Genomic DNA, 25,489 nt, shown 5'->3' on the forward strand with positions numbered 1-25,489 from the left:
GCTGCTCCGCGGCATGTGGGATCTTCCCGGACCAGGGCACAAACCCGTGTCCCCTGCATCGGCAGGCGGACTCTCAACCACTGCGCCACCAGGGAAGCCCCAGGGATTGCAATTTTAAAAATAAGAGTAAGTGGAAACAGTTTGGTGGTTCCTCAAAAAGTTAAACACAGAATTACCATATAACTTAGCAATTCCACTCCTAGCTATATGCCCCTAAGAACTGAAAACAGGAACTTGAGCTGATACTCTAAACCAAGGTTCATGGCAGCATTATTCACAAAAGCCAAAAGGAGGAAACAACCCAAGTGTCCAGAGAGGGATGAATGGATAAACAAAATGTGGTATGTACATACAGCAAAATATTATTCAGCCTTGAAAAGGAAGGAAATTCTGACACATGCTACAACATGGATGAACCTTGATGACATTATGCTAAGTCAAATAAACCAGTCACAAAAGGACAAATATGTATGATTCCACTTATATAAGGTACCTAGAGTAGCCAAATTCACAGAGACAGAAAGTAGAATTGTGCTTGCCAGGGGTTCAGGGGAGGGGAGAGTAGGAAATTATTGTTTAATGGGTAGAGTTTCAGTTTGGATGATGAAAAAAGTCTGGGAGGTGGATGGTGTGTTGGCTGCACAACAGTGTAAATGTACACTGAACTGCATACTGAAAAATGCTTAAAATGGTAAATTTAATGTTATATATTTTACCACAATTAAAAAATAAACCCAGACTCAATTCAGTTAGTGGGAAACTAAGTATGACTGAAATAAGTTGGACACGTAAATCTACTTTTTTAACTGTAAATATTATGAAATCTAAATACAGATTAAGTATTTCTGATTAAAATTTAGCATCCAAATTGAGATGTACTAACAGGGTAAATATACACCAGATTTCGAAGTCTTAGTACAAAAATCTAAAATATCCTATTAATAACTTTTATAGTGATTCCATATCAAAATATTTTTGATAAACTGAGTTAAATAAACATATTACTAAAATTGGAAAAAAGAAAGGAATAAAGTTCTGATACTTGCTACCACTTGGATGAACCGTGAAAACACTATGCTAAGTGAAATAAACCAGATACAAAAAGACAAATATTATATGATCCCACTTACATGAAATATCTAGAATAGGAAAATTTATAGAGACAGAAACTAGATCAGAGGTTACCAGGGGCTAGGGAGAAGGGGGCGGGAACTGGAGAGTTATTGCTTTGGGTACAGAGGTTCTATCTGGGACAGTGAAAAATTTTGGAAATAGAAAATGGTGACGGTTGTATAACATTGAGAATGTAATTAATGCCACTGATTTATATACTTTAAAATGGTTAAAATGGCAAATTTTATGTCATACATATTTTACCAAGGTAAAAAAAGGGAAACATTAGGAATACCAAAGAAAGAAACAGAGACAGAGGCAGAGAGAGGGAAAAAGAGAGAGGGAGAAAATGGAAAAGATGGCTTCCTTAAAGCAGAGAGAACAACGCACAGCTGCATGGTAAACACTGGCATGCCAACTAGAAGGGGTAAAGGAACTTCCCTGGACTTCTGCAGATTTGGACATAAAAGAATTTTCCCAGGTATGTTCCTTAGATTTAGACAGCTCTCTCCGAAGAAAGGATCCGAGAATAAAAATCTTCCCACTGCTGAATTCCCATTGATGAACCTTTGGTGATAGCTCGCTACCCTATATCTCTTAAGACCACGACGCATAAGAGGAGGTGTGGGATATGCCAGGTGGCAGTGAAATACGTTCCATACAGCTGAAGGCTCTGAAGTTAAAACACGTTCGGGTTTTCTTCCCAAGAAGCTGCATAGAAGTTTAAGGTAAATAGTTTTTTATGTAATATAATTTAATATATAATAAAAGAATTTGTGTATATACTATTAAATTTACAACTTACTCCCCTTAAATATACATGTCTATAACTATACATGTTCTATAATACACTATCTATAACTATACATGTTCTACAATACACTGTTTGCATTGGTGTATATGTTAAACGTGTTATAGAGAGAGCTGGTAGCTCACAGCTGATCACCCTATATCAACTGAGGTCTGTGTGGCCTCCCACCCCTGTCTCTTGCAAAACTCACTGGCTAAAAGGCCAAGCAGGAAAAGACTCAGCTGCTTGAACCCACAGGCATCTGGTTCTCTTTTACATAGTTTGACTTCTTCTGCCCATTCCTGCTTCTCTCCCCCATTCCTTTCACAGGTATTGATTACTAATGAACATATTGCACCCCAAACACCTTCTAAGCATCTACTTCTGAAGAACTCAACCCGTGACAAATATGTCCTATTCGTTAGTTAGTTACTATTCTAGGGGCTGGAAAATCAGCAGAGACTATAAGGACAAAAACTCCTGCCCCCAAGGAGCTTATATTTTAATGGGGTTTCTGGAAACACTTTTGTGTATGTGATAAAGCAATGTATGTAGCTTAAGCAGCCCCTTCTACCTTCTTCCTGCCTCAAAACCAGACATGATGGCTGGAGCTGCAGCAGCCATCTTGTGACTACAAGGTGACAAGTATGAGGAAAAGCCTAGAGCTGCACTATCCAATTCAACAGTCATTAGTCACATGAGGCTACTGAGGATTTCAAATGTGGCTAATCTGAATTGAGCTGAGCTGTTAAACACATAGAATTTCAGAGACAATACCAAAAAAAGAAGACTGTAAAATAGCTCAGTAATAATTTTATATATTGACTACATGCTGAAATAATAATATTGTGGATATATTATGTTAAATGAAAAATATTATTAAAATCAATTTCACCATTTCTTTGTACTTTTTAAACTGTGGGTACTAGAAAATTTTTACTTACATATGTAGCTCACCTTATAATTCTATTGGACAGCACTGGCCCAGAGAATCACAGAGAACATAGCCATTGAATTTCCAGTCACCACCTTTCTCCTGACATCTGTTTAAAAAATAAGCCCCTATTTGTTTAAGTCTCTGAAGTTGAGTTTTCAGTTACCTGCAGCTGAGTGCAATCCTTTCTGATTCAGAGGGGAGAACAAACTAAGTGCTGGGCCCAGTGAATTGCCGAGGAGCTTCCCTGTGGCAGGAAGGCCGAACTCAGCCTGGTACCCCACCTGGTTGATAGGAGATAGATATATTCACACTAAGTGGAAAAATCCTCTGCCATGGAATATACTGATCTCCAAGATATTTTTTATTATGAAAAAAAAGCAAAGCCCAGCAAGAGCCTCCAATGAGCAGGAGGAGGGAAGCCAAGAGACCTTCCAGTCTGGGAAGCAGAGCATGATACTGCTTCATGGTTTCCTCTTGCCCTGCCCAGTGGTACACATCAATTTGCATAATCCTGGCCAGAGATTCCCTAAGGCCTTCTGCAACCCTGGGTGGGCCAGGAACTGTGAGAGGTTTTTCTTTTTTCGCCAAGAAAAAGGAGGCCCAGCCCTTCAGCCTCACAGGCCTACAGGCCCAGTTTCCCTGTCCCCCTTGAAAGCTCCATGAACAGCCCGATGTTAGTCAAGGCACAGACAAGGTTGTGGTCCTCATCCCACACCACAGGGAGAGGATGCCCACAAGCAATGGTCAGATGCAAATCTGCACAGATGTTTGAATAAGGAAATAAGGGGCTGGCTGGTCCCGGCTTCTGTAAACCCACTATCAGGGCTTGGAAATACCAGGGCTCACCCAGTACAGCTCCAGAAAGAACGACATATGTTAATAGTATGCTATTTGTATTGCTCCAGAAAGAAGCCTCTTGAGCTACACAGTTCATTTAGTCCCTGAGCACCGTCCCTGTGTCAAGCCCTGTGCTGGGTGCTTCAGACCCAAAGGTGAGCCAGACATGGTCCCTGTCCTCAGGGAGTTCACGATGAGTGGGAAAGTGGCCAAAAAAGCAGTAAATGAGGGATACCGATCAGCAAGGTAGTGGTAGGACCAGAGTCTGGGAGCCCATGGGGGCACCAAACCCAACTGGGGGTGAAATAAGAGAAGGGGGATGTAGAAAGGCTGTCAGGGTAGGCTCCCTGGAGGAGGTGATACTAGTTTAAATTGAATCATAAAGAGAACAAGTTAGCTAGGTCAGGAAGGTACCCCTGTTCAGCACAAAGAGTACAGATCCTCCATGGGCCAGGGCTCTAAAAGCTCCCACTATTAGATGACGTTTTGAAGAGGAAAGCATACACTTGTATTTGCTCTTCTTTTAAAGAGCATTCACCTTTTACAGAGAAAGCAAACTTCTTAATGAAACCATGTATGTGAAACTATAAAGCACTATGCAAATGTTGGGCAGTAACACTAATGACATAGTTGTGATTGTGATTATTACAGGGGCAGCAGCGGTCCCTACCATATTGCTACCAAACTGCTCTTTACTCAGTGGCCCCATTCAAGGCCACCCAGCCCAGACTCCAGGACTCAGAGGGTGTCCATCCCAATGCCCACTCGGCCAAGCTAAGGAAATCCAAGAAGGCAACATCCCAGGGCTCTTCTTATCACTCTCCTGCACTATTTTTGGGAGTGTCTACTGCAAGAACCTCCACGAACGAGAACTTGACAATGCCTATAACATTGTCAATGCAACACACACACCCTTGGACTTCGAAATTTTCACAATGTATCCCGTAGACATGTTTTCATGTGCATACAAAGTGTGTATGAGGAAGTGTACTGCAGTACTGTTTAAGACAGCAATAGACTGGAAACAACCTAAGCAGTTAAATAAATTGTGATGGAACCATAAAATATCAAGCCTTAAAAAGCCATGAAAATAATAAAAGGGTTAGATTCCCCATGTACTGATATAAAACAATCTCCAAGATATATTTTTCAGTGAAAAAAAGGTGTACAACAAATATGTAAAAATTTTTCCCATTAAATAAGAGAAAGGGGGATGCACACATTCATATGCTTGCATGCACACATGCACACACACGCAAGCACACACGTGTAAAGACTTCCAGGAAGGGCACACGGGAAATGGCACAGTGGATGCCTCTAGGGAGGAAACTTGGTGGCCTGGGCAAAGGCACTTCCTTTCACAGTATATTTTCTTCTCCTACTTGAATTATTGTTTTTTATCATGAGCATGCATTTCTTTTTTAATTAAAGAAAACAAATTAGTTTGTTCTTAAAAAGACAAAGAAGTCTTTATTTATAAATGTACTTGTAAAATGAACCACAGTGAACCCGGATTAATCACGTCCTATGAAGACAGCCAAAAAAGAATTTTTTCATCTCGGTTTAATATTGTTGGGAATGGATTTCCTCAAGCTCACATGGCATGTTCAATGCACGCACTCACGCAAACCCCATACACTTTGCGTGGAGCTGTGGTGACAAGTGTAGTGATTCACACAACCCAGTTGGTAATGTAGGCTTGCAGATGTGCCTAGTGTAACAGCGCCCAAGTCCACTGTCAGGTAAGCGGACAGATCCAGAGTTTATGGCAGCTTTTTTTTTTAATTATTTATTTTATTTTATTTTATTTATTTTTGGCTGCATTGGGTCTTTGTTGCTGTGCGTGGGCTTTCTCTAGTTGCAGCGAGCAGGGGCTACTCTTCGTTGCGGTGCACGGGCCTCTCATTGAGGTGGCTTCTCTTGTTGTGGAGCACGGGCTCTAGGCACGCGGGCTTCAGTAGTTGCGGCACGCGGGCTTCAGTAGTTGTGGCTCATGGGCTCTAGAGTGCAGGCTCAGAAGTTGTGGCGCATGGGCTTAGTTGCTCCGTGGTATGTGAGATCTTCCCGGGTCAGGGTTCGAACCCATGTCCCCTCCACTGGCAGGTGGATTCTTAACCACTGCGCCACCAGGGAAGTCCTACGGCAGCTTTTTGTTCAACTAGTACAGAAGGTCACACCACAGGGACCATCCTCTACTCTGTCGGTTATGCCTGCAACTGTCCGTATTAGGCAAAGTGGTGCTAGACATTTCCCAGCCAGTGTAGCACAGCCTGGCTTTGAGGGCCCTGGTGGGTGATTTCAGAGGTGGGGAATGTCAGATAGGTTTATCTAGGCTGGGAGATAGCGGCCTTCCCTCCCAGCTTCACCCCTCCCTCCCTCCCTCCCTCCCTCCTTGCTCCTGCTGTGCTCTGCTCATGAAGCTCGGGAACCACGTAATGAGTTGGGCTGCAAGCATTACCAGGGCCTGGGTTACCCACCACTGGGGAGCCAGTGCAGACACAAAGGCAGGCAAAGGTCACGTTCAAGTGCAAAAGGTGTGGCGTGACCCTGCTGGATGTTCACAAAACACAGACATTTCCTTCTCACAGGATAACGGAAGAGTTTTCATTATATAGGCTGGTCCCATAGCTGCTGGTGACAGAAGCCCATGAGTCATTTCCTGCAAGCAGGTTTTTATGGCAATGATGTATAAATGCCTTCTGGTCTGAACTGGTTACCTGTGATTCCTGAGCCGCCCCCTGGAGGGTGGGAGAAAGAACCCTGGATTGAGAATCGGGGGCTCATCCTCAATGACCCTCCAGGTCCTCTGTTTGACCGAGGGATCCTCTCTTCACAGTCTGGCCCCAGGAGGCCTTTCTGGTCTCCTGCCATTCATCCATTCTGTTCTCTCTGGTTCTCACGCTCTCCCTGCTTCCCTCTCTCCACAGGTACCTTCATTCCCATTCCATGAGTAATGTACTCTTACCAAAATATGTTTCTCTGCCTTATGTTCCCTCTAGCTGTTCCTTCAGTAAAGCAAGGCAAACTCCTACTCGTCTCTCAAGCCCCAAATCATACCTCCTCTTGCAGGAAGCATTCCCAGACTACCCCAGTCGCTCTTCTGTACTCCTGCAGAACAGTATATACAACTCTCTCATAGCACTTAGGTTATTAATGATAATAATAGCTAAACATTTACTGATCACTTATTATGTACTAGGCAGCATTCTAAACACTTTACAAAGATTACCTTATTTAATCCTCACAGTAACTCCATGAAGGAAGTACCATTATTATCCTCATTTTACAGAGATGTCTACTGAGGATCAGGGATTTCGGTAACTTGCCTAAGGCCGCAGAGCTATTAAGTGGCTGTCTTGTGCCTAGACAAGTGCCTGGCACATAGTAGCTGCTCAATAATCATTCACCCCATAAATGATTAACTGAATAAATACAGAAATGATGACACTTCTGTCCTCTCTATAGAAAGCTCAAGTGAGAACCACTTCTTATTAATCTTTCAAACCATTTCCTCTGTCAAATACCTACTCAGGTATTAGGGTATTTGAAATACCTAATGAATGAATGAACGAAACACTGTATGAGGAAACCAATAAACAGAATCCGAATCTTGGCAATGCTCCCCGCTAGCTTCAACCAAATAGCTTCAGGTTCCTGGGCCCCCTGGTTGTCATCTGTCAAATGCAGAGATTGTACACAACATTCTTTCAAGTTTCTCCTAGCATTAAAGGTACATATAAAATAAACGAGCAGTCTCCATGCCTTTGTGATGATGGTAATTCCCAGGCCAAATTATGTATTGCATTTTCTTCAGGGCTGTTTTCCCCAGGAACATTACACAATTGGATGTGGCATTTGATCCGGGTACTGCCCTAATTCAGAGCCAATATCAGTCCTGAAAGAGTTTCTTTGGCTTGCTCGTTGGTTCACTCCTTTCTTATGCAAACAGATCACACCCAGGGAAAGAATTATTAAGTGCCTGGCAAAACCCTCATACATAATAATCAATAATGAACACTGATCTCAAGTTAGATTATGCAGCTGGCACCTAGACCACTGCTCTAGGGACCTTGTAGGTCCTCCTCCCTGTCCCCTGGCACCTGTACCAGAGGTCATCTTCTCCAAATAGATCCCGGTCACCAATCTCCCGCTGCCATCACCACTAACACACACACACACACACACACACACACACACACACACACACAGTCCTGCTGGCATGAGGGAGCAGACAGGGCTCATAGCGCCTGGAAGGGGCTAATTAATGTTTGTGAATAGCTGAGGCCCAGATCCACTCCAGATGGTGCCGAGAGGCATCCACATCAGGGCGAAGGTGGGAGTTCTGGCTGCATTTCATTCATTCCCATTCTACCTGTGGCTAAGCAGGAGCTTGGCTATAGGCCTGGTACCTGACACGCCTTTGCTACACGGCTCAGCGTTAATGATGAACCACGTGCACAGTAATGCCCAGCACTTCTCGTTTGGCTAATGCTTGACGACGTAAACTAGTATACCAAAGGATAAACCTAAGTGAGGTGTGTGAGCAAGACAGTGTCTGTTCATGTCGGAAAAGAGGGAGGACCGCGTTCTGTTTTGCTTGACTCACAACCAGGAGCGCCAGGCTCTTAGAGTGAGCACTACACAGCCACGTGACTCCAACATGGCGAGGCCTGTTCCATAACCAGAAAGCAAACAAGCAGTCACCTGTCAGGTAGAGGACACCTGCTGTTTGTCTATCTCCCACCTCCACATCCCTGGGGACCTGTTCCTCCCTCATGTCAATCACGTGATGTTTAAAAGGGCTGCCAAAGACAGTGGTCAGCTCCTCTGGCTTTGGCCACAATAACTGGCCCAGGGGTGAGCCAGTTGAAATCCTTCCCTGAGATTTTTTTCCATACCGAGCAGGAAGAGAAAGATTCTGGTCTTTTGGGTCACAGAGCTACAAAGATATGAACGAGAGGCTAGCATCATGAAGAAAATCTGTTTGCAGGAGGGAAGAATGAAGCCAAAACAGAGCAAAACATCTAAGAGAGATGGAAGGAGAGAGGATGGGAAAGACTGTGAGTGTCTGGACCTTCCTGTTTATACGAGTTAATCACTTCCCTCATTTCCCTGTTTTGTTTAGGTTAGTTTGAGTTTCTGAAACATGAGGATAAAGTAGCCTAGCACAGTCATAACCATCTGTAGAGTGCATTTTCAAATGTATCTTCTACACTTTAGGATCCAAGTAGTTTTTATGGGATGGGTTACCACATTTCAAATGTCTTTGCTCCTCCTCCTGAGAAAGGCGTATAAATTCCTGGGCAAGAACCACTCTTACCCAGCTTCACTAACTAAAGACAGTCCTTTTCCTTTATATCTTAGGCATCAACGATGACCTGCCAACCACAGGATGTAAGGACTCTTCCACTTCAAGCCATCATAGCTTATAAAATAGGGGCTGGCCAGACAGACCAGGCAACCAGCTAGTGATTTTTGAAAGGACATCTTCATGGTGGTCAATTCTCCATTCCATCCCTCCGCTGGCCGACTCCCTCCGAAGGTCTGTCTTCAGATCACCAAGAGAGTCCCTCAGCAGCTAGAAACTGTTGGGTGTATGGGGCAATGCATTTTCTGATACAATAAGAGCTCTGAAAATCTTCCTTGAGAAAACATATTGCACCCCAGCCGCCTGACTTCTATGGGTCATTTTAAAAGAAAACCACCATATACAATTACGGAAAAGGGTGAAGCTTTGAAAGTTAAAAGCTTCCCCCTCCTGGAACTCTGAAGAGCTGCCCAGTGAACCACGAACCGTGAAGTTACAACAACTAGGAAAGGAGGTACTGGGCAGGGGTGGCACTTAGGATACTGGCCCCACCTCCCACCCCCCGTTATTCTTTAACGCTTCCCTCTCCTCTGTGTAAGGCTGAAGCTTGGCAGGTTACAGGCAGGCCCTTCCTGGATGGCTAATATGCTCTGGGCTAAGGCGACTGGGCTGCTTCAGCCTGATGGAATGCTTGCCTGTGCTCCAAACGGTCTGTGCATCCCAGGCTCAGAGGAGCCTGGCAGCTGTCTCCCCCGGGGCAAGGGAAAGCGGCGTATCCCACGGTGGACTCAACGGCTCCACATCACCAAAACAAAAACACAACAGTCCTGATCTCTATGGAGAATTCAATCCTCTTGTCTAGGATTGGCACTGACTAGAATTCCAAGGGCTCTGGCTGAGCTACCTCCTGTGAGGTCTAAATACAGCTCGCTCGCTGCTTTTAACCTAAACATGCAGCCTGGAACAGTGCCCAGGGCTGACAGCCCCCAGGGAAGGCTTGACTTCTGGCTGCCCATTTGGGGATGGGTGGTGCAGAGCTATCAGAGATGTGATGCGCTGGGCAGCCCCACGTTCACCGATGTCGCCTACGGCCACTCAGTGGGGAAAGTGACCAGCTTGTGGAGGGTTAGCTGTGAGTGGGATCCTGAGCAGAGGAAGGGGATGGGGAGGTGGAGAATGCGGAGATGTGAAGAGGAAGAGAGAGAGAGGGAAGAAAAGACAGTAAAGACCAAAGACCTATTTCTTTTTTTTTTTTTTTTTGCGGTACGTGGGCCTCTCACTGCTGTGGCCTCTCCTGCTGCGGAGCACAGGCTCCGGACGCGCAGGCTCAGCGGCCATGGCTCACGGGCCCAGCCGCTCCGCGGCATGTGGGATCTTCCCGGACCGGGGCACGAAGCCGCGTCCCCCGCATCGGCAGGCAGACGCTCAACGACTGCGCCACCAGGGAAGCCCCAAAGATCTATTTCTTACCCAACTAAAGTCAGGGAGCTTTCTAAAATGTTTGCTCCCAGGGCGACACAACTCTAATTATGCCTCTCTAGGGAATTTAGGGCCTAAGCCCTAGAATCAGAGAGATCGAGGTTGCCTTCTTATTACGTAACTTTGGGCAAGGTAACTGCCTTCTCAGATTTCATATCTCTTAAATGATCCAAAGGACTACTGTGCTGTTCAACAAGACCACGTACAGAATGCACCTGGCCCAAAGAAGCTACCTGGTAAACAGTAGCTACCAGAAGAAGTAGTGGTAGTAGTAATAGTAGAAACAGGATAGCATCAAGCATGCCTTCATCTTCTCCGCCTTGGGAAGGACACAAGAAGAGCTGCTGAGGCCACCATGAGACAGAAGCCCCCAACCAGGATAAGCTGTTCATATACAGACAAAGGCAACCTTCAGCTGAGCCAAACAATAAAACACATCCACACCCACTAAGAACCTTACAATGGCAAAATGGCAACAGTTTCCTAACCTCCCGACAAGCCAACCCACGTGGCCCACAGGGTGAGAAGCATCCACGCTGGAGTTTCCCTTACCTTGGTGTTCATACAGGACTTCCCTCGCTTATACTCCTTGTGGGACCCACGCTTGTCCAGTTTGTACCACAGGGCCTTGGCCTTCCAGGTGGTCACCTTGGACTTGAGCTTGGAATAAAAGTTTCTGTGGTCCAGAGGGTCTAGATCCAGGTGCCGTGTGAGGATGTTGAAGGCCTGGAGGGTGCCTTTGCACGTGGAAGCCTGGACAAAGTTCTCGAAAACCTGCCCGGCCTGGGCCTGCTTCTCGTCCTCGTTTTCCCCCATGTTTCAGGAGCCACGTAGAGCAGTGGTGTGGAGAGGATGGAGGAGAACACCATGAAGTACCTGGAGAAACGTCACACCTGCAAAGGTAGGCAGAGGCAGAGGTGAGCTTCCTGGATGAGGGTAGAGTGGGGAGAAGGTGTGGAGAGGTAAAAATACAATTCCTTTAAGACACTAACATACTAAACATAACACTCAATACTAAACATACATAATGCATAGGACCGGTATAATCATACCTTCTAACCTGGCAATGCTGCCTTGCTGGCACTCTCTCTCCCCAACACTCCACTCCCCCGGCTGAAAAGAACCACACATTGCCAAAGATCTATCCTGGCTGACGTCAATGTTACCTGGTCAATCTTGCTATGAGCAGTGGTTCTGGAAGTACTAACTAGCAAAAGGAAAACAAACAAAACCCAGAAGGGCACACCAGATTTAGCACTGTTGGAAACCTATAATTCCTGGTGCCAATGTTAACGTAACCCAATCACATGACATGAGTGCACAGCCCCCAAAAAGCAAAGCACATGCCTCCCTAGATTTCATGACCACCATCCCACCTATCCTTAGACACCACACTTTTAAGTCTTCCTTCGTTAGTTACCAGAAGGCGGGTCTTTCCCTTCTACAGACGGCAAATGGCAACTTCTCAAAATTCCTCTCCATTCCTAGTATCTGCTAGAAGCACAGCATCCACCTCAGTCAGACATACAGAAAGAGAGAGAGACACGTGGGGTTCCTCCTGATGCACAAAAGGAGCCTGTGCTTTGTAAGCCCAAGCTGGGAGCTATTTGGAACAAGTGCTTAGTCTGAAGGAAGGAAAAACCGCGATGGAGGTTCATTCACATCACAAAAATAGCTTGCCTGGGTTTTGGCCATCGTCCTTTCTTCTCTGCACCACTCTAACCTCAGGCATTTTCTTAGGAAAGTCATTTAAGTTTCAAAGGAACAAAAATAAATTAGAGCTGATTTTCCAAAGCACCAGCTATTTTTCCAGAATCTAAAGCTAGTGCAAGAAGATAAGTGTGAAGGAGCTGGGGCTGGCCCAGCTGCCAGGAGGGCTTGAGGGGTCTGCAAACGCATATCAAGCTCCCCCCGACAGAGGCCTGGCAGGGGGAGGTCAGCAAACAGAGACAAAGCCCTCGGGCTGGGCAGCTTCCCACTCTCCAGACCGAAATGCCACAGTGGGTGCATTTAGATTGCGGGCTGGCTTTATAAAACTGAAAGCAGAGAATGGTGTTTATCTTCTTCCTTAATCTTTTACTCATTCATTCAGCAATAACTACTGGTGCCTTAGCAAGGGCCACGCATCACCCTAGATGTTGGGGATACAAAGACGGAGCCTAGTGAGGAAGGCAGGCCCGTAAATAGTTGATTACAAGACAACCAGGCCAGCACTTGTAAAAAATGAACACAGCACACGGAAGCCCAAAGATGTTAAACAGAGCCTGGAGGAGTCCAGAGGAGGCACAAGAGGGAAATGCCAAAACGATACAATTTTAGGAACAAGGTGGTTTTCACTAGAAGACTGGGGAATGGACCATATGAAGGCATGAGTCTGGAAAGAGCCAGCACAGCTGCAGAATGACAGCAAGTTCAAGGTGTCGGGAGTTCAGGACTGGTGACCAGGTGTGATGGGGTGTCTGGGGCAGGCCGTAGGGGGGGCCTGGCTTCTCCAGAGGGCCGTGGGGCTCAGGAGACAGAGCAGCGGGGTGAGACGAGTCTTTGGGAAGATGGCCGGGGTGGACTGGAGAAGGAGGCAGCTGAGGGGCTGCCCAGCACAATGAGGAGAAGCTGGGAAGCAGGAGAAAGCTGGGACAGCAGGAGAAAGAAAAACACACACATGCATGTTATGTGGCCTGGCTGGACACCACCTGTGAGGGGCTGCCTGCTGGGGGCCGACAAGCTCTCCAGGCAGCCAGATACTGATGGGTGCAGTGGCACGGGATACAGTGTAGGACCCGTCCCTCCCATCTCTCTTCCCCCAAGAGCTTCCAACGGGCCTGGCACCAGGCTCGGCCGAAGGGAGAACAGTACATTCCCTGCTCCAGGCCCAGCCAAGCTCCACTCTGCAGACGGGACTCCGTACTCTAGTCCCCTCAACTCAACAAATTCAACCAACTTGGAAAGCTGGCACCAAAAGACATGATCAGTCGGCTCCTTTAATGTCTGCAGCGCTCACGTTGGCGTCACTCACATAAACTTTGCCTCTTGCACATGGGGAAAGTCTCAACTTTCCCCATGTGCAAGACTCACCACCCAGAGAGCATAAACAGAGAACAAGGCTCGTTCGCTTTTCAGAGCATATGAACATCCTCTGTCTTTATCTATCTTTGGAACCACTTCTATGTCCGGGATTGAACAAGGGCTGCAGTAGCTGATTGACAACTGCAAAGCTACCTGAGTTCCACTGGAATCCTCCAGTCCTTTCTGACGATGGGCAGGTGGTGCAGAGAAAAACCACAGGCTTTGGGCCTCTTGAAACCTGGGTCCAAAGCTCAGCTTGGCCCCTCACTGCCCACCTGGCTTCACCTAAGCCATGTAAGCTCTGAGCCTCAGCTGCTTCTTTTGTATGAGAGCTTGCAGAGTTGCTGTGGAGTGAGAGATTCCTGAGTGATGGCAGAGCCTGGCCCTAGGAGCACCAGCGTGATGTGATGTATGCTGAAGCCATCACCTGGGGAAGATTTGAAGCTGGGGAGGCACTAGTTTGAAAAAAGAGTTTTGTAAATCAATTCTCCAAGTCGCCAACTCCGCCTTGTCTAAAATGGTGAACTGTTTTGAGTTATCAAGCCAGACCCAACTCCCAGAGAATAATTTATAAACTGGAAGAACCTGACTCCTCCCAACCCCCCCAGCCGCCTCCCCTCCTCCCACAAAAGAAAAATGAACAACTTAATTTTAGGGCCCCAAGGGAAAGAGACAAAGTGGTGCTGAGGGCCCTGGGTGGGTGTGAGAGCTCCAGGAACTAGCTCTTATCTGGAGTGAGATACGGGAAGGTGGAGGGAGATGGCTGGACAGAAGAAGATAAGCCCTGCCTGGGACTGTGCCGGCGTAGCCCGTGCCAGGCTCGGCCCTGCCTCCCTGCCGTCTAAAGGGTTTAGTCTCAACCTTTAAAACCGCTTTGCAATTGAAGTCAGAGACCTGAGAAATAACTCTGACACCCATGCGGAGTAGGTCTCCTCCCAGAAAAGCATCCAGATATTCGGAGTGTGGCAAACCTGGGTGTGAGTCTGGTCTCACGCACTCGCTAGCCGTGTGACCCTCGGCATTTTATCTAGTCTGTCTCAGCCTGTCTTCTCATCTGATCAGTGGGGATACCAATACCCGAGTCACAGGGGGGTAAGGAATGAATTCAATCACGTGGGTAATGTATTTAGCACCTAGTGACTCCATGATGACCAGCACTCATGATTATTTGTCAGATGGCTCAAACGTCATCAGACCAAAAGGAAGAGAAGAAGGAACATAATTATGACCGCTGGTACTAGCTTCCCAGGTCAAGCAATTATATATACTTTACAATTAGAGGCCATGGGCTTTCTATACAGAAGATCTGGTGTCAAATCCACTTCCTAACTGTGTAGCCTTGGACAACTCCGCTTCCAAGTTTTAAGTTCCTCATAAGAAAAGTGGGGAACCTCATATGAGGAAATTTGGGTAATGAACTGAAAACATCCATGGTACAAGGTAGTTCTGTGAGTGAACTAGAAAGGCTGATTTAGAAGGGTTCCCCTGAGTCTGAGTCCCAGCTTCCAGAAACTGGAGTGCAGTATTTTGCTGGATACCCCTCTCTTTCCTTAAAAGAAGAAGATCAAGGTTTAGTTAAATCAGAGGATCCTGGGTAATAGCTCTCGTTAGCCTTCCTTGCCAATCACCACCCAGCTGTTGCCTTTTTGGAGTTTGATATGAAATATAAATAAAACCAACTACTCAGAAATATGAAAGGTTTCTGCATTTTCCGGGAAGAAACAAGACGTGATGCTTTAGTTTCTAAGAATAGCCTTGAAACAATTTGGTCTTTGCCAACTGGAGTCCCTTATTTGTGGTTCTGCCTATGTGACTTTATGAGTCACAAAGCAATTCCCTGTCCCTGCCTCTGGCTGTTACAAATTAGAACCCAGGGCCTCAGATCCTAGCACTGGTAATGGGCTCTTAGCCCATGACAGCTGGGAGACAAGTTCAAGCTTTATGCAGAGGCCCTGAGTAGCTCTCAAAATGAGAGATGAGCCTCCTTGGCCCAAGAGCTGCCAATGCACTCACATGTGGGGACTCCCACCCCCTGCCTTTCCTGGGCCTCATCACCTGCCAAATGGCATCAAAGAGTGTGACCAGGCAGTGGATAAAACGGAGTTCTATAAAAACTTAAGGAGGGCTGGGAGGGACACCGGGCAGAACCTTCCCTCAAAGCAGCATGAGGTAAGCACAGCCCTCAACCCTACCCTGAAGGCTCACAGACATGTTTCAAGGTAAATGCAATCTAAAAACCAAACCCTCTCCTCATTTCCACTGCCAAGCCCCCCATTCAAACTTACCATCTCCCAGGTTAACCTCCCCAAAGGGCCATGGGGCAGGGCCCAGTTTCCACGGCAGTGAAATGGGGGTCTTCACCCCTGTGCACCCGCAGGTGGTTGGAAAGACTAGAAGCCCCCGGCTCTGTGCCTCGCACTCGGAAGACCCTGGGTCATGGCTACTTGGATCTGACATCTGAGATGAGGCAGGAGGCAGCCAGGGCCAAGGCGGTGGGAAACGCCTCCCACGCTGCCTCTCTGCAGGGCCCAACATGGGCAGAACACCTGGTTTACAGGTGGTGTCTGCAGGCATCACCCTCTCACCTGGCCCAGGGAGGCCTGGCTTTCCATCTACCAGGGCACGTGACACCAACTTGAACCTAAAGGGGCAACTCCCAGCGTTGGGAAGGGACCGAAAGGGCCACTTTGAATCTCCTTCCAGCCAGGGGTCCCAGCCTTCCCTCGGTCAACTCCCCGAGTGGAGCACGCACCACTTCCTGGGGCAGCCTGCCCCACCCTTGCCTCCTCTGGCTGGAAGAGAGCCTCGGTGAGATGATTCCTGTTAGCTGCTCTCCAGGGAGATCAATGCTGTCTCTCCACTAGCTCCTCCCCACTCCTGGTTCTAGCCCTTGAGATCACCCACAGGAAGTCAAAGCCCCTTCCATGCAGGCTGAACTCACACACGCAGTCTACTTACACATGCCATCCGGAGCCCCGACTGGAAAGGCTAATGAAAACGCACCCAAGAGACGTACTGTGAAAGCCCACCCAAGCGCCCAGCCTGCAGCAGGGCCTGGACACTGCCCTCTGTCTACACCGGCCCAGGGTGGGGAGCTCGGAAAAGAGACTCCAGGGGCACTGCAGGCCCTGGCCTTCTGTGCTGCTCCTCCTGTGAGAGGCCAAGGCCATGTGATCTTGCTCTTCCATCCCCAGCCCTCCCCTCACTCCTTTTCAATAGCGACTTGACTCCACTGCTCTGGCTTGAAATGACCTCACACATTCCCACCTCCTCGCCTCAGTCCATTTCCTTGTGGAATGACTCACAGTAACAGATCCCAGGATGACCTGAGATTGACCCCCCAACCCCGAACCCATGAGCCAGAGACCCATATGCTGACCGGTCACAGTGCCAGGAAGGAGGCCAACATCACCAGGGGCCACGGCAGCCAGGCTCTTTCACAGTATCCTATGGGGTCCTCACAAGAAGTCTGTGGGGTAGGGTGCTTCTCTCTCTCTCTCTGTTTCTACTCTGTAAGAAGCAAGGACTTTGGGGGTAGGGGGTAATTCCAGAACTTGCTCATCTCACTTTCCTTAAGCAAGTATAAATTTGCCATGTGTGGCTGCTACGTGTGTGTGCGTGTGTTCACGTACATGTATGCATATATATGAGTATGTGTGTAAATGTATGTCTATGTGTGTATGGATTGCATATATGCATGCTTGTATGCATGTGTGTACACAAACACACACGTACAAATTTTTTAATTTTTCCACCATGATTTCTGGCCAGTGTCCCACATCTCTGCTTGTACTGCTAAGCCTGTTTTTAAGAACTCTCTAGGAGAAGCAAAGCCTTTGAGGCGGGCAGAACTCGGGCCTGGGCATGAGGAGACTGAGCCTCATCTGAACAGCGACAACCACACTGCTCAGCTGCTCACGGGTGCCAGACCCTGTCCCAGGTCCTTTACATCCATGATCTCATTCAACCATCCTTATTTGACTGAAGAGAAGGCAGATTCAGAGGGGCAAGCAACCCCCCCCCATTTGCCAAGGTACCGAGTGGACACGCTGTAAAATGAGCCCAGTTCCATCTCACTTCAAAATCCACGCTCTTCGTCACCGATTGATATGAGCCATGGAGACGGAAATAATACGACCTGCTTTTACTGAAGCCGCCGTGTCAATTAAATGGGTTAAGTTCTGTAGTCCCTGAAGTTCTTTCAGGCTCCTAGAGAATGCAAACGTCAACAACGGGGTGTGGCTTCATAAGTTACGGAGCAACCAAACAATAAAGGATTAGGCAGTCCTTTAAAATAATATTTATAAAGACATTTAATCCTTCTGGAAAATGCGTATGCCCTAAATCAGAGTGAAAAGAGCAGGATACAAATTCAAGTACTCGATATGATTCCAACTCCTTAGAGTAATATCTAAAGGAGAAAGGAAACAAGCCAAAAGTGAACAGTGGTCGTGTGTGTGATGGTATTTCAGATGATTTATGTTTAGGTTTATACTTTTCTTTATTTCCAGATTTTCTACTGGAAGCACACACAGCTTTTATAACTCCCTCCTCTATACGTTCCAAGTCCTGGAGTCTTCTCTCCCTGACTAGACTATCTTGGTCTCATGTATCTTCTCTTCCTCAGGCCTGTACGGCTCCAGCCACACTAGCAATGCCATTCTTCTCCAGAAAAGAAAGGGCCATCCTGTAAGAAGCCCTGACACTGCTAATCTAATGAACGGGCTTACATTCCAACAGGTGAGGGATGAGGTCCCCAAGACTGCATTCCTGCCACACCTCTGCTCACTGGACCACAGACTTGAAAGTGGGGAAGATAATACCTCTGACATGATCTCAGCTATGCCCACAGACCCCCTGCCAGTCAACCCCACAAGAAGGACACCTGCCTACCTGGTTATAGGCTAGGACCTGACAAAATAACATTCATCTCAGCACACACACCAAGCCCATCTCACCACTAAAAACTCAGCAGCCTATTCTGCATATGCCCTAAATCACCTTCATGACCCATTGGCTGCCTGGGAGTACTGTGAACTCCAAATTCCAATTTCCAGGAGGCCACCCTATCTCAAAACTAATGGGAGGGATACCTAGAATAAGCAAATTCATAGAGACAGAAAGTAGAAATTCATAAAGACAGAAAGACAGGGGCTGGGGGAAGAGGGAAATGGGAGTTATTGTTTAATGGGTACAGATTTTCAATTTGGGATGATGAAAAAGTTCTGGAGATCAATGGTGGTGATGGTTGCACAACCATGTGAATATACTTAATGCCACTGAATTCGAACATTTAAAAACGGTCATAATAGTAAATTTTGTCATGCATATTTTCCCACAATAAAAAAAATATAATAAAATACATTAAAAAAACAAACCATCGCCACCTTACAGTAGGAGCTGTCCAAGGCCAGAGGACAGAATTTGTGGCCTAATTAACAATGAAGCAAATTATCTAAAATACTTTTGAGTTAAAGTGTAATAAAATAAATAGTGAAAGAATCCTGCTGTTTTTTTATTTGGCTCAATGGCATAATTTCTTGGTTTTTGTTTTTGTTTTTGTTTTTTTTGTAAGTCATCTGGGCTCCTCTCAGTCTTCCTTCCAAATCTCATTTGACTCCAGGAAGCCTTTGGAAGCTCAGCCCTGCCAAATTCCAATTTTTATCTCTTATTCTGCCTTCCCCAGGCCACCACCACCAATGCCGCCCCTCCCTCACTCAGCACCTGTAAAATCTGCTTCAACATCCACAGGGAAGGTTGGGTAGGGGCTCCCTGCTCTTAGCTTTCAGCGCCTACCATCCCTTGCCTGGGGAGAACACTCCTGTGTTCTGACAGTCCCTAGACAGTGCAGCCAGCAGACTGCAGTTCCCTGAAAGCAGGGAGCATTCTTCCCTGCAGTGTACAGATTCCCTAAAAACTCCCCAAGGGCAGGTCCAGATCAGCCCAGATCTGTTGCACATGCCATCAGACTCCAACGAGGAGAAACAATGGCCGTGTCAATAGATAAGACTTCTGTCTCTCAAAATCAGAGCTTCGCATATTTTTCATTGACTAACATCAATTTCAGGGACACTGGGTATGAATCCTGTTCACGTTAGGAGAATCCTGCTGCGAGGCAAAGAAGCTTGCCCGTTTGAAAAAACAGTAAGTCTGACATATCATATACCATACTTACTGGTTTTTTTTTTGGGGTACTACGCAGGCCTCTCACTGTTGTGGCCTCTCCCGCTGCGGAGCACAGGTTCCGGACGCGCTGGCTCAGCAGCCACGGCTCACAGGCCCAGCCGCTCCACGGCATGTGGGATCTTCCAGGACCGGGGCACAAACCCGTGTTCCCTGCATCAGCAGGCGGACTCTCAACCACTGCGCCACCAGGGAAGCCCCATACTTACTGTTCTTAAGCACAGCACATGGATGTGAACAAATCCTTTTACCCCACTAACTCCTAGTCTTCCTTCAAAGCTCTTCTCCTCTAGACACTCTCCACCTCCCTGTCGCCAACCCCTTTCCAAAATGCGTTGGATCTGTCCCACAGGATCTGTACTTACCTCGGTTACAGTAAGTCCTGTGCTGAAATTAATTTTTGACTTCCCTACTCCCAGTTCCTAGCACAAGGCCCTCTCTATACAGTATGTGCTAAATGAATGAATGAATGCTCAGACCTTGGGAACATAAGAATCCTTGACATTTAACGAGCATCTATGAAGTCTTGAGCAGCAAGGTAAAAAGCTTTCTATGTATTAAAGAAGTTAATCATTGTAACAAACCAAGGCATCATTAGATACTGTTATCTAATGATAATGGTATCCCCACTTTTCAAAGAATTAGAAAAGTTGGCAACTTGGCAAGGGCACATGGCCAGAAGTAAGGAACTTGTGACTTGACATTCTAGAGCCAGAGTTCAGAACCCACATCTGTAACCACCATCCCATACAGCTCCCACACAAAGTGGATGGAGGGATCCGAGTGCTGCCTCATACACCACATCAGGTACGTGGTCTCTGCTCTAGACCCTTTGGTTCACGATACTCCCCTTCTTTCATCAAACTCCAAAATGCCAGGATCTGGCACAAGGAGATCTCGATGCAATCGTGGATAACTGTGGCGAATATACCAATAACAAGTCAGCTGAGGGGTGGGTGACTTTCTAGCCCGGGTGGGTACGGCAGAGGCAGGCCAGCTGATCGCCAGACACATTGCTCCTTCCTCCTGGGCCCTTCCTTGCAGCTGTGTGAGCCCACGTGACCAGTTCCAGGCAATGGAATGTGAGCAGAAGTGACACACGCAACTTCTAGGACCAACCCATGAGAACCTCCCGTGGCAATCCTCCAGGCTCTTTCCACTTCCGCCAGAGCATAGCAGCCACGGAAATCACATGTGCGAGACGGCAAAGCCATGAGAAGGAAGGAGCTGGGCTCCCTGATGCCCACTTGGAGGAAAGCAGTCTATGACCAGGAACATTTGGACTTCACATATGTGAGAAATAAACCTGAAGTATGTGAAGACACTGAGTATCAAGGGTTTATCTGTGAGGCAGGAAATATCAATTAATCCAGTAGGTAAACCATAGCATGGTAGGAATGCCCGATTTGTCACTGGAGGTTAACCCCCAGAAATATGCCTGACCACCCCTCATTCAGGAACCTCCCCACACACATATACACCCTCTGGTGAATATACCTTATTATATACCCTATAATAAGACAAGAGAATGGGACAGATAGGCTAGTCGTTTCCTTGGTTTCAATAACCCCTGAGCCCTCAGGAAGCCCCTGGAAGCCTATGTGGTGTGGTGGAAAGAATGTGGACTTCCGAGTCCCCAGCATTCCCTTGAGCAAGTCACAAACAACACAGAGTCCCTGTGAAAATTAGATGAAGGTGCCTCTCGTGGGGCGGGCTCAGGATGTACTTTTCCAGCGTCCTTCCAGCCCACTGCCCTGGGGATAACACCCACCACCCGAGGTAGCCCAAGCCAAACCACAGCAGAAATAGGGGCATTTTCACATAGATGGTAAGGGCGATCATCTCCCCTTATCTACCTTAAGCTGAGATGGGACAGTTAAAGCATATTTTCCACCGAGTCTTTGCCCAGCACACCCTTAAAGTCACCCCCCAGGTGAGCCTTTGTGTCTGGATGGCTGAGCTCAGGCCTCAGGGACTGCAACCCTAGTAATCAGTCTGGAGGATAGAGAAGGATGCTGGGGAGGAGGCATAAACGTCATGGAAAAGTGAACTTGAAAAGGATTTCTCAACAACGCCTGCTCGCTCTGCACACACCATACCCAGGAGCCCAGGACAACCACAGAGCAGTCCCTGCCCCAGAAGCTCACAGCCCAACCGTGTCTCATGGAGTCTGTCCTCCAAAGGCTCCCCCATTTTGAAGAATTGTGCCAAGTAACTACATTTTTTCAAACCAAAAAAAAAAAAAAAAAGAACTCATTGCCTAACAAAAGTGTTTTTTGTTCTTTTTTGGATGTGTGAATTTAACAATGTGAAATCAGCCTCAAAAATGTGCACAAATTCAACCACAGTTAGATCTACATTTGCTCTTAATAATGGCACTCTCCCTCCTTCCCCTCACCGTCTAGGTTCCCAGTAGGAAAGTCCAGCCTGGCAATGTCCACTTCCTCACTTCCACTCACCCTCTAATCTACCACAGTCTCATTCCCCCTCCCACACAGAGCCCACCTAGGCATCATGCCCAAGGCCACCGCCAACTCTGTGGCTACAGCTAACTGTCACTTAGTGGACCTTATCTTGCCCAGGGTCTCTCCCATCTTCAGTCTGTGCAGACACATCTCTCTCTGAATGCCCCTGAAATTCCCCCAGATTCTGATCTGCACACTCCTCCCGTTTTCAAGGACCTCAACACATCCACAGATCAACCAATATCTACATCCCAATGACCCATCAAGCTATCCCTCTGTCGTGAACCTCCAGCTGCTTTCCAGACCTGTATTCAACTGCCAATTACACTCTTCCCCTGACTGTCTTGCAGAGACCTGACACGTGGTCAGTTTACCTTCCGCCTTCACCTCCCTGGCACCCCCAGCCTCAGTGAACAGCACCATCTGTACCCAGACTCTCACGCCACACCCCTGGAGTCACCTCCTCTGCCCCCTTTCCCTCACCTCGAGGAGCCAGCCAGTCACCAAGCACTGCCTCCACAATAGCCCCAGTCACTGCCTCCTGTCCAGCCTCCCCTCTCGTTTAACTCTCAATACCTCCTCATAAATGCCCTTCCTGCTTGCTCCCTCCAGTCCACCAGCCTCTCTCTGGAGCTGCTGCCAGAGAGATCTTTCCACCAGAAATGCACACTTGGTCAGGTTCTGTTCCTGTTTCAAACCCTTCAGCAGCTCCCTGAGCAACTTCAGGGTGAGAGCCAAACATCTCAGCAGAGCAAGACAAAACCCACCTTCCTGCTTCGCCCCTTGCCTGCTCTCCAGCCTGCCACCTCACCATTTCCCTGACCCCACGACCAGACCTACTGAGCCATCTGCATCTGTAGCTCCCTAACAAACTGAACTCTTCCAGGCCTCCCTCCCTGTGCCTCTGCTTATGCTGGTCCCTCCATCTAGAAGGCCCATCCAGACTCCGTTCCCTTGGTAAAAACCCAGTCGGCTTTAGGGCTGAAACATCAAAGGCAGCAGAGTGTCAGGGGTCCCAGTGTGGGCTCTGGAGTCAGGCAGACTTGTTACAAACCTGACCCACCACTTACTAGGTGTGTGAGCCTAGATGAGTCACCTAATTTCTTTGAACCTCAGTTTCCTCATCCATAAAATGGAGATAATAACAGTCCTGACCCCACTGGGTTACATGAGGAGGAAACTCTGACGCCAGGCTAGGCGGTATCCTTGGCTGCAACTCTTCTTTGAAGTCTTACCTTGGTCTCCCCACACCCCCTTCTCCTACACTGTACTCCGTGGAGGTTCCAGTGCTGGTTGCATACAGACTATCGCATGAACTACTTTTGGGCCTGCCCGCCTCCCTGGACCGTGAGCTCTCTGACGCCAGGTGCTGCATATCCAGGGCCTCTGGCAATGGCACATGTCCAATAACCACTGCTTGTTGGTAAAATCCAATCAAGAGCAGCCACAAAATTCAGGCTGTGTGGCGGCGTGAACTGTGACTGCCCTTCCTCTTTGACCACCACCAGAATGACCCCAGGAGCCTCCTCACTCGTCTCCAGTTCGCGTCTTCCCCTTCCCGTCTTGTCTGCACCACCCCACACGGCTCATACAGCCCTCAGGGCTCCCTAAGCCCCACTGTATAAGTCCCAACTCCCATGATGGGCTCGTCAGCCCCCTCCACGCAGCCCCCATTTCCTTGTTAGGCTCAATTCCTAAAGGCCTTAGGGCTCCCCTGTGGCTGCATCAGACAGACTGGCCCATTTAATGCTCCACATCTGGTCTCTGCCTTCCTCCTCCCATCCCTGCTCAAATCTTACCCATCCTCTGAAGCAAAGTTAGGCCCTGAAGTACTAATTGAAGACCTACTATGTGCTGACATCACAGTCTATTCAGGGAAGCAATTTTAAATAATTATAGTTAAGAGCTGCAGTAGAGGTGGGTACCAAGACGTGTGGACACAGAGATGGGAGATGGAGTGACCCACAGCCTGGAGAGAGGCTCAAAGAAGCAGCGCCAGAGCTGGATCTTAAGGGATGAGCCGGAGTTTTCAGGCACAAAAGTCTCCCCATCCCATACTGACCCTTCTTTCACATGCATTCTTCTTACTCTCAGAGTCTGTGCCAGAGGTCACCAAACCTGGTTCTACACCACACGATTCACTAGGAAGTGTCCAAAAATACAGCTTCCTGGGCCTACTCCCACACAGAATCTCTGCAGCCTGAGGTCCAAGGGGGAAACTGCTAGGCACTCTGGATACCAGGGGAACAAGCTCTGTCTTCCCAGCTTCTGAGAAACTACCATCTAGTAGTAATTCCTAGAGACAGACAGTTATAACACACATGGGGTCATATGAGACACAGAACCGGCCATTTGGCACTTCATTTAGCCTTGAACCCAACACAGGTTTGTGCATTATGCCTGTCTGGACAATATAGTGTATAAACTTCTTAAGGAAAAGGCCAGTGTCTTTTGTTTCTGTTCTATTTCCCAGAATATTCAGCTCAGTTCTAAGTATGCAGTTGGCATTCAATCAATATTTAATCAAATCATTCAACTTTTTGTATCATGTCCCTTTGGACTAATTCACCCATTAACGAATTGTCTACTGATTTTTAGCTTTGTAATTTTGGTGCCAGTGTGGTGTCGGCTCCTAGTAGGTAATTAGTACATGTTTGTTGAATGAATGAACATTTACCGGTAAAAATTTATTTCAGGAGGAATGGAACAGCGCTCACTGTACCACCTTTAGAGGTCACTTAAAAGTCTTAAAACATTTTTCATTTGAATTATAGGCCTTTAATTTCAGGATTAATTTCCTGATATGCAATTAGACATGCTTTGTTGTTTGTATTATAATTAATGTTATTAGCAATGTAAATAATACCTCCCTGGATCTCGGAGGTCAGCTGGCCTCTGTGCAGGTATGCCCGGGGCCTGGGAAGGGGAGATGCTTGCCTGTTTCTTCCAGTGAGGTGTCCACCCAGCCGGCAGTTCAGCTGGGCACACCCATTACCCCAGTCTCCACACAACGGCCTATCAACTGCATTCAACCTTTCCGAGCAGGTGTGTGCACATGCACGGGCAGGTGAGCCCTGCCTGAGTCAGAAAAGCCTAATGGGCTGTTCGAAACCTACTGACATGTCAACACACTTGGGAAGCTGGGATCTGTGATTTAAATGTGAAAAGCCCTGTGCTGCAGAAAAGCAGTCTGACAAAACAAGGATACGCGTCGGGAGGCTCCTGGGAGACACGTCCAAGCATGGGATTCTCAGCCAAGCGGGGACGGACTGGGCAAGCAGGGGTCGCCAGCAGGATGGACTCTGCCTGGCTTG

General features: G+C 47.5%; 1 protein-coding gene across 17 annotated transcripts in view; it reads right to left on the minus strand.

Moving 5' to 3' along the window:
* MICAL2 (microtubule associated monooxygenase, calponin and LIM domain containing 2) overlaps positions 1 to 25,489 on the minus strand; it is a 214,925-nt gene that overhangs the window by 153,368 nt on the left and 36,068 nt on the right. For all 17 annotated transcript variants that reach the window (XR_010946137.1, XM_067749868.1, XM_067749866.1 and 14 more), the window contains exon 3: positions 11,017 to 11,357. Coding sequence is in view for 16 of the 17 variants with exons in the window: in XM_067749868.1 (XP_067605969.1) it covers positions 11,017 to 11,280 (264 nt within the window). In the remaining variant the exon portion in view is untranslated. The remainder of the gene's footprint in view (positions 1 to 11,016; positions 11,358 to 25,489) is intronic.

This window comes from Pseudorca crassidens, chromosome 9, assembly GCF_039906515.1.
Source record: "Pseudorca crassidens isolate mPseCra1 chromosome 9, mPseCra1.hap1, whole genome shotgun sequence".
NCBI classification, from domain to species: Eukaryota; Metazoa; Chordata; class Mammalia; order Artiodactyla; family Delphinidae; genus Pseudorca; species Pseudorca crassidens.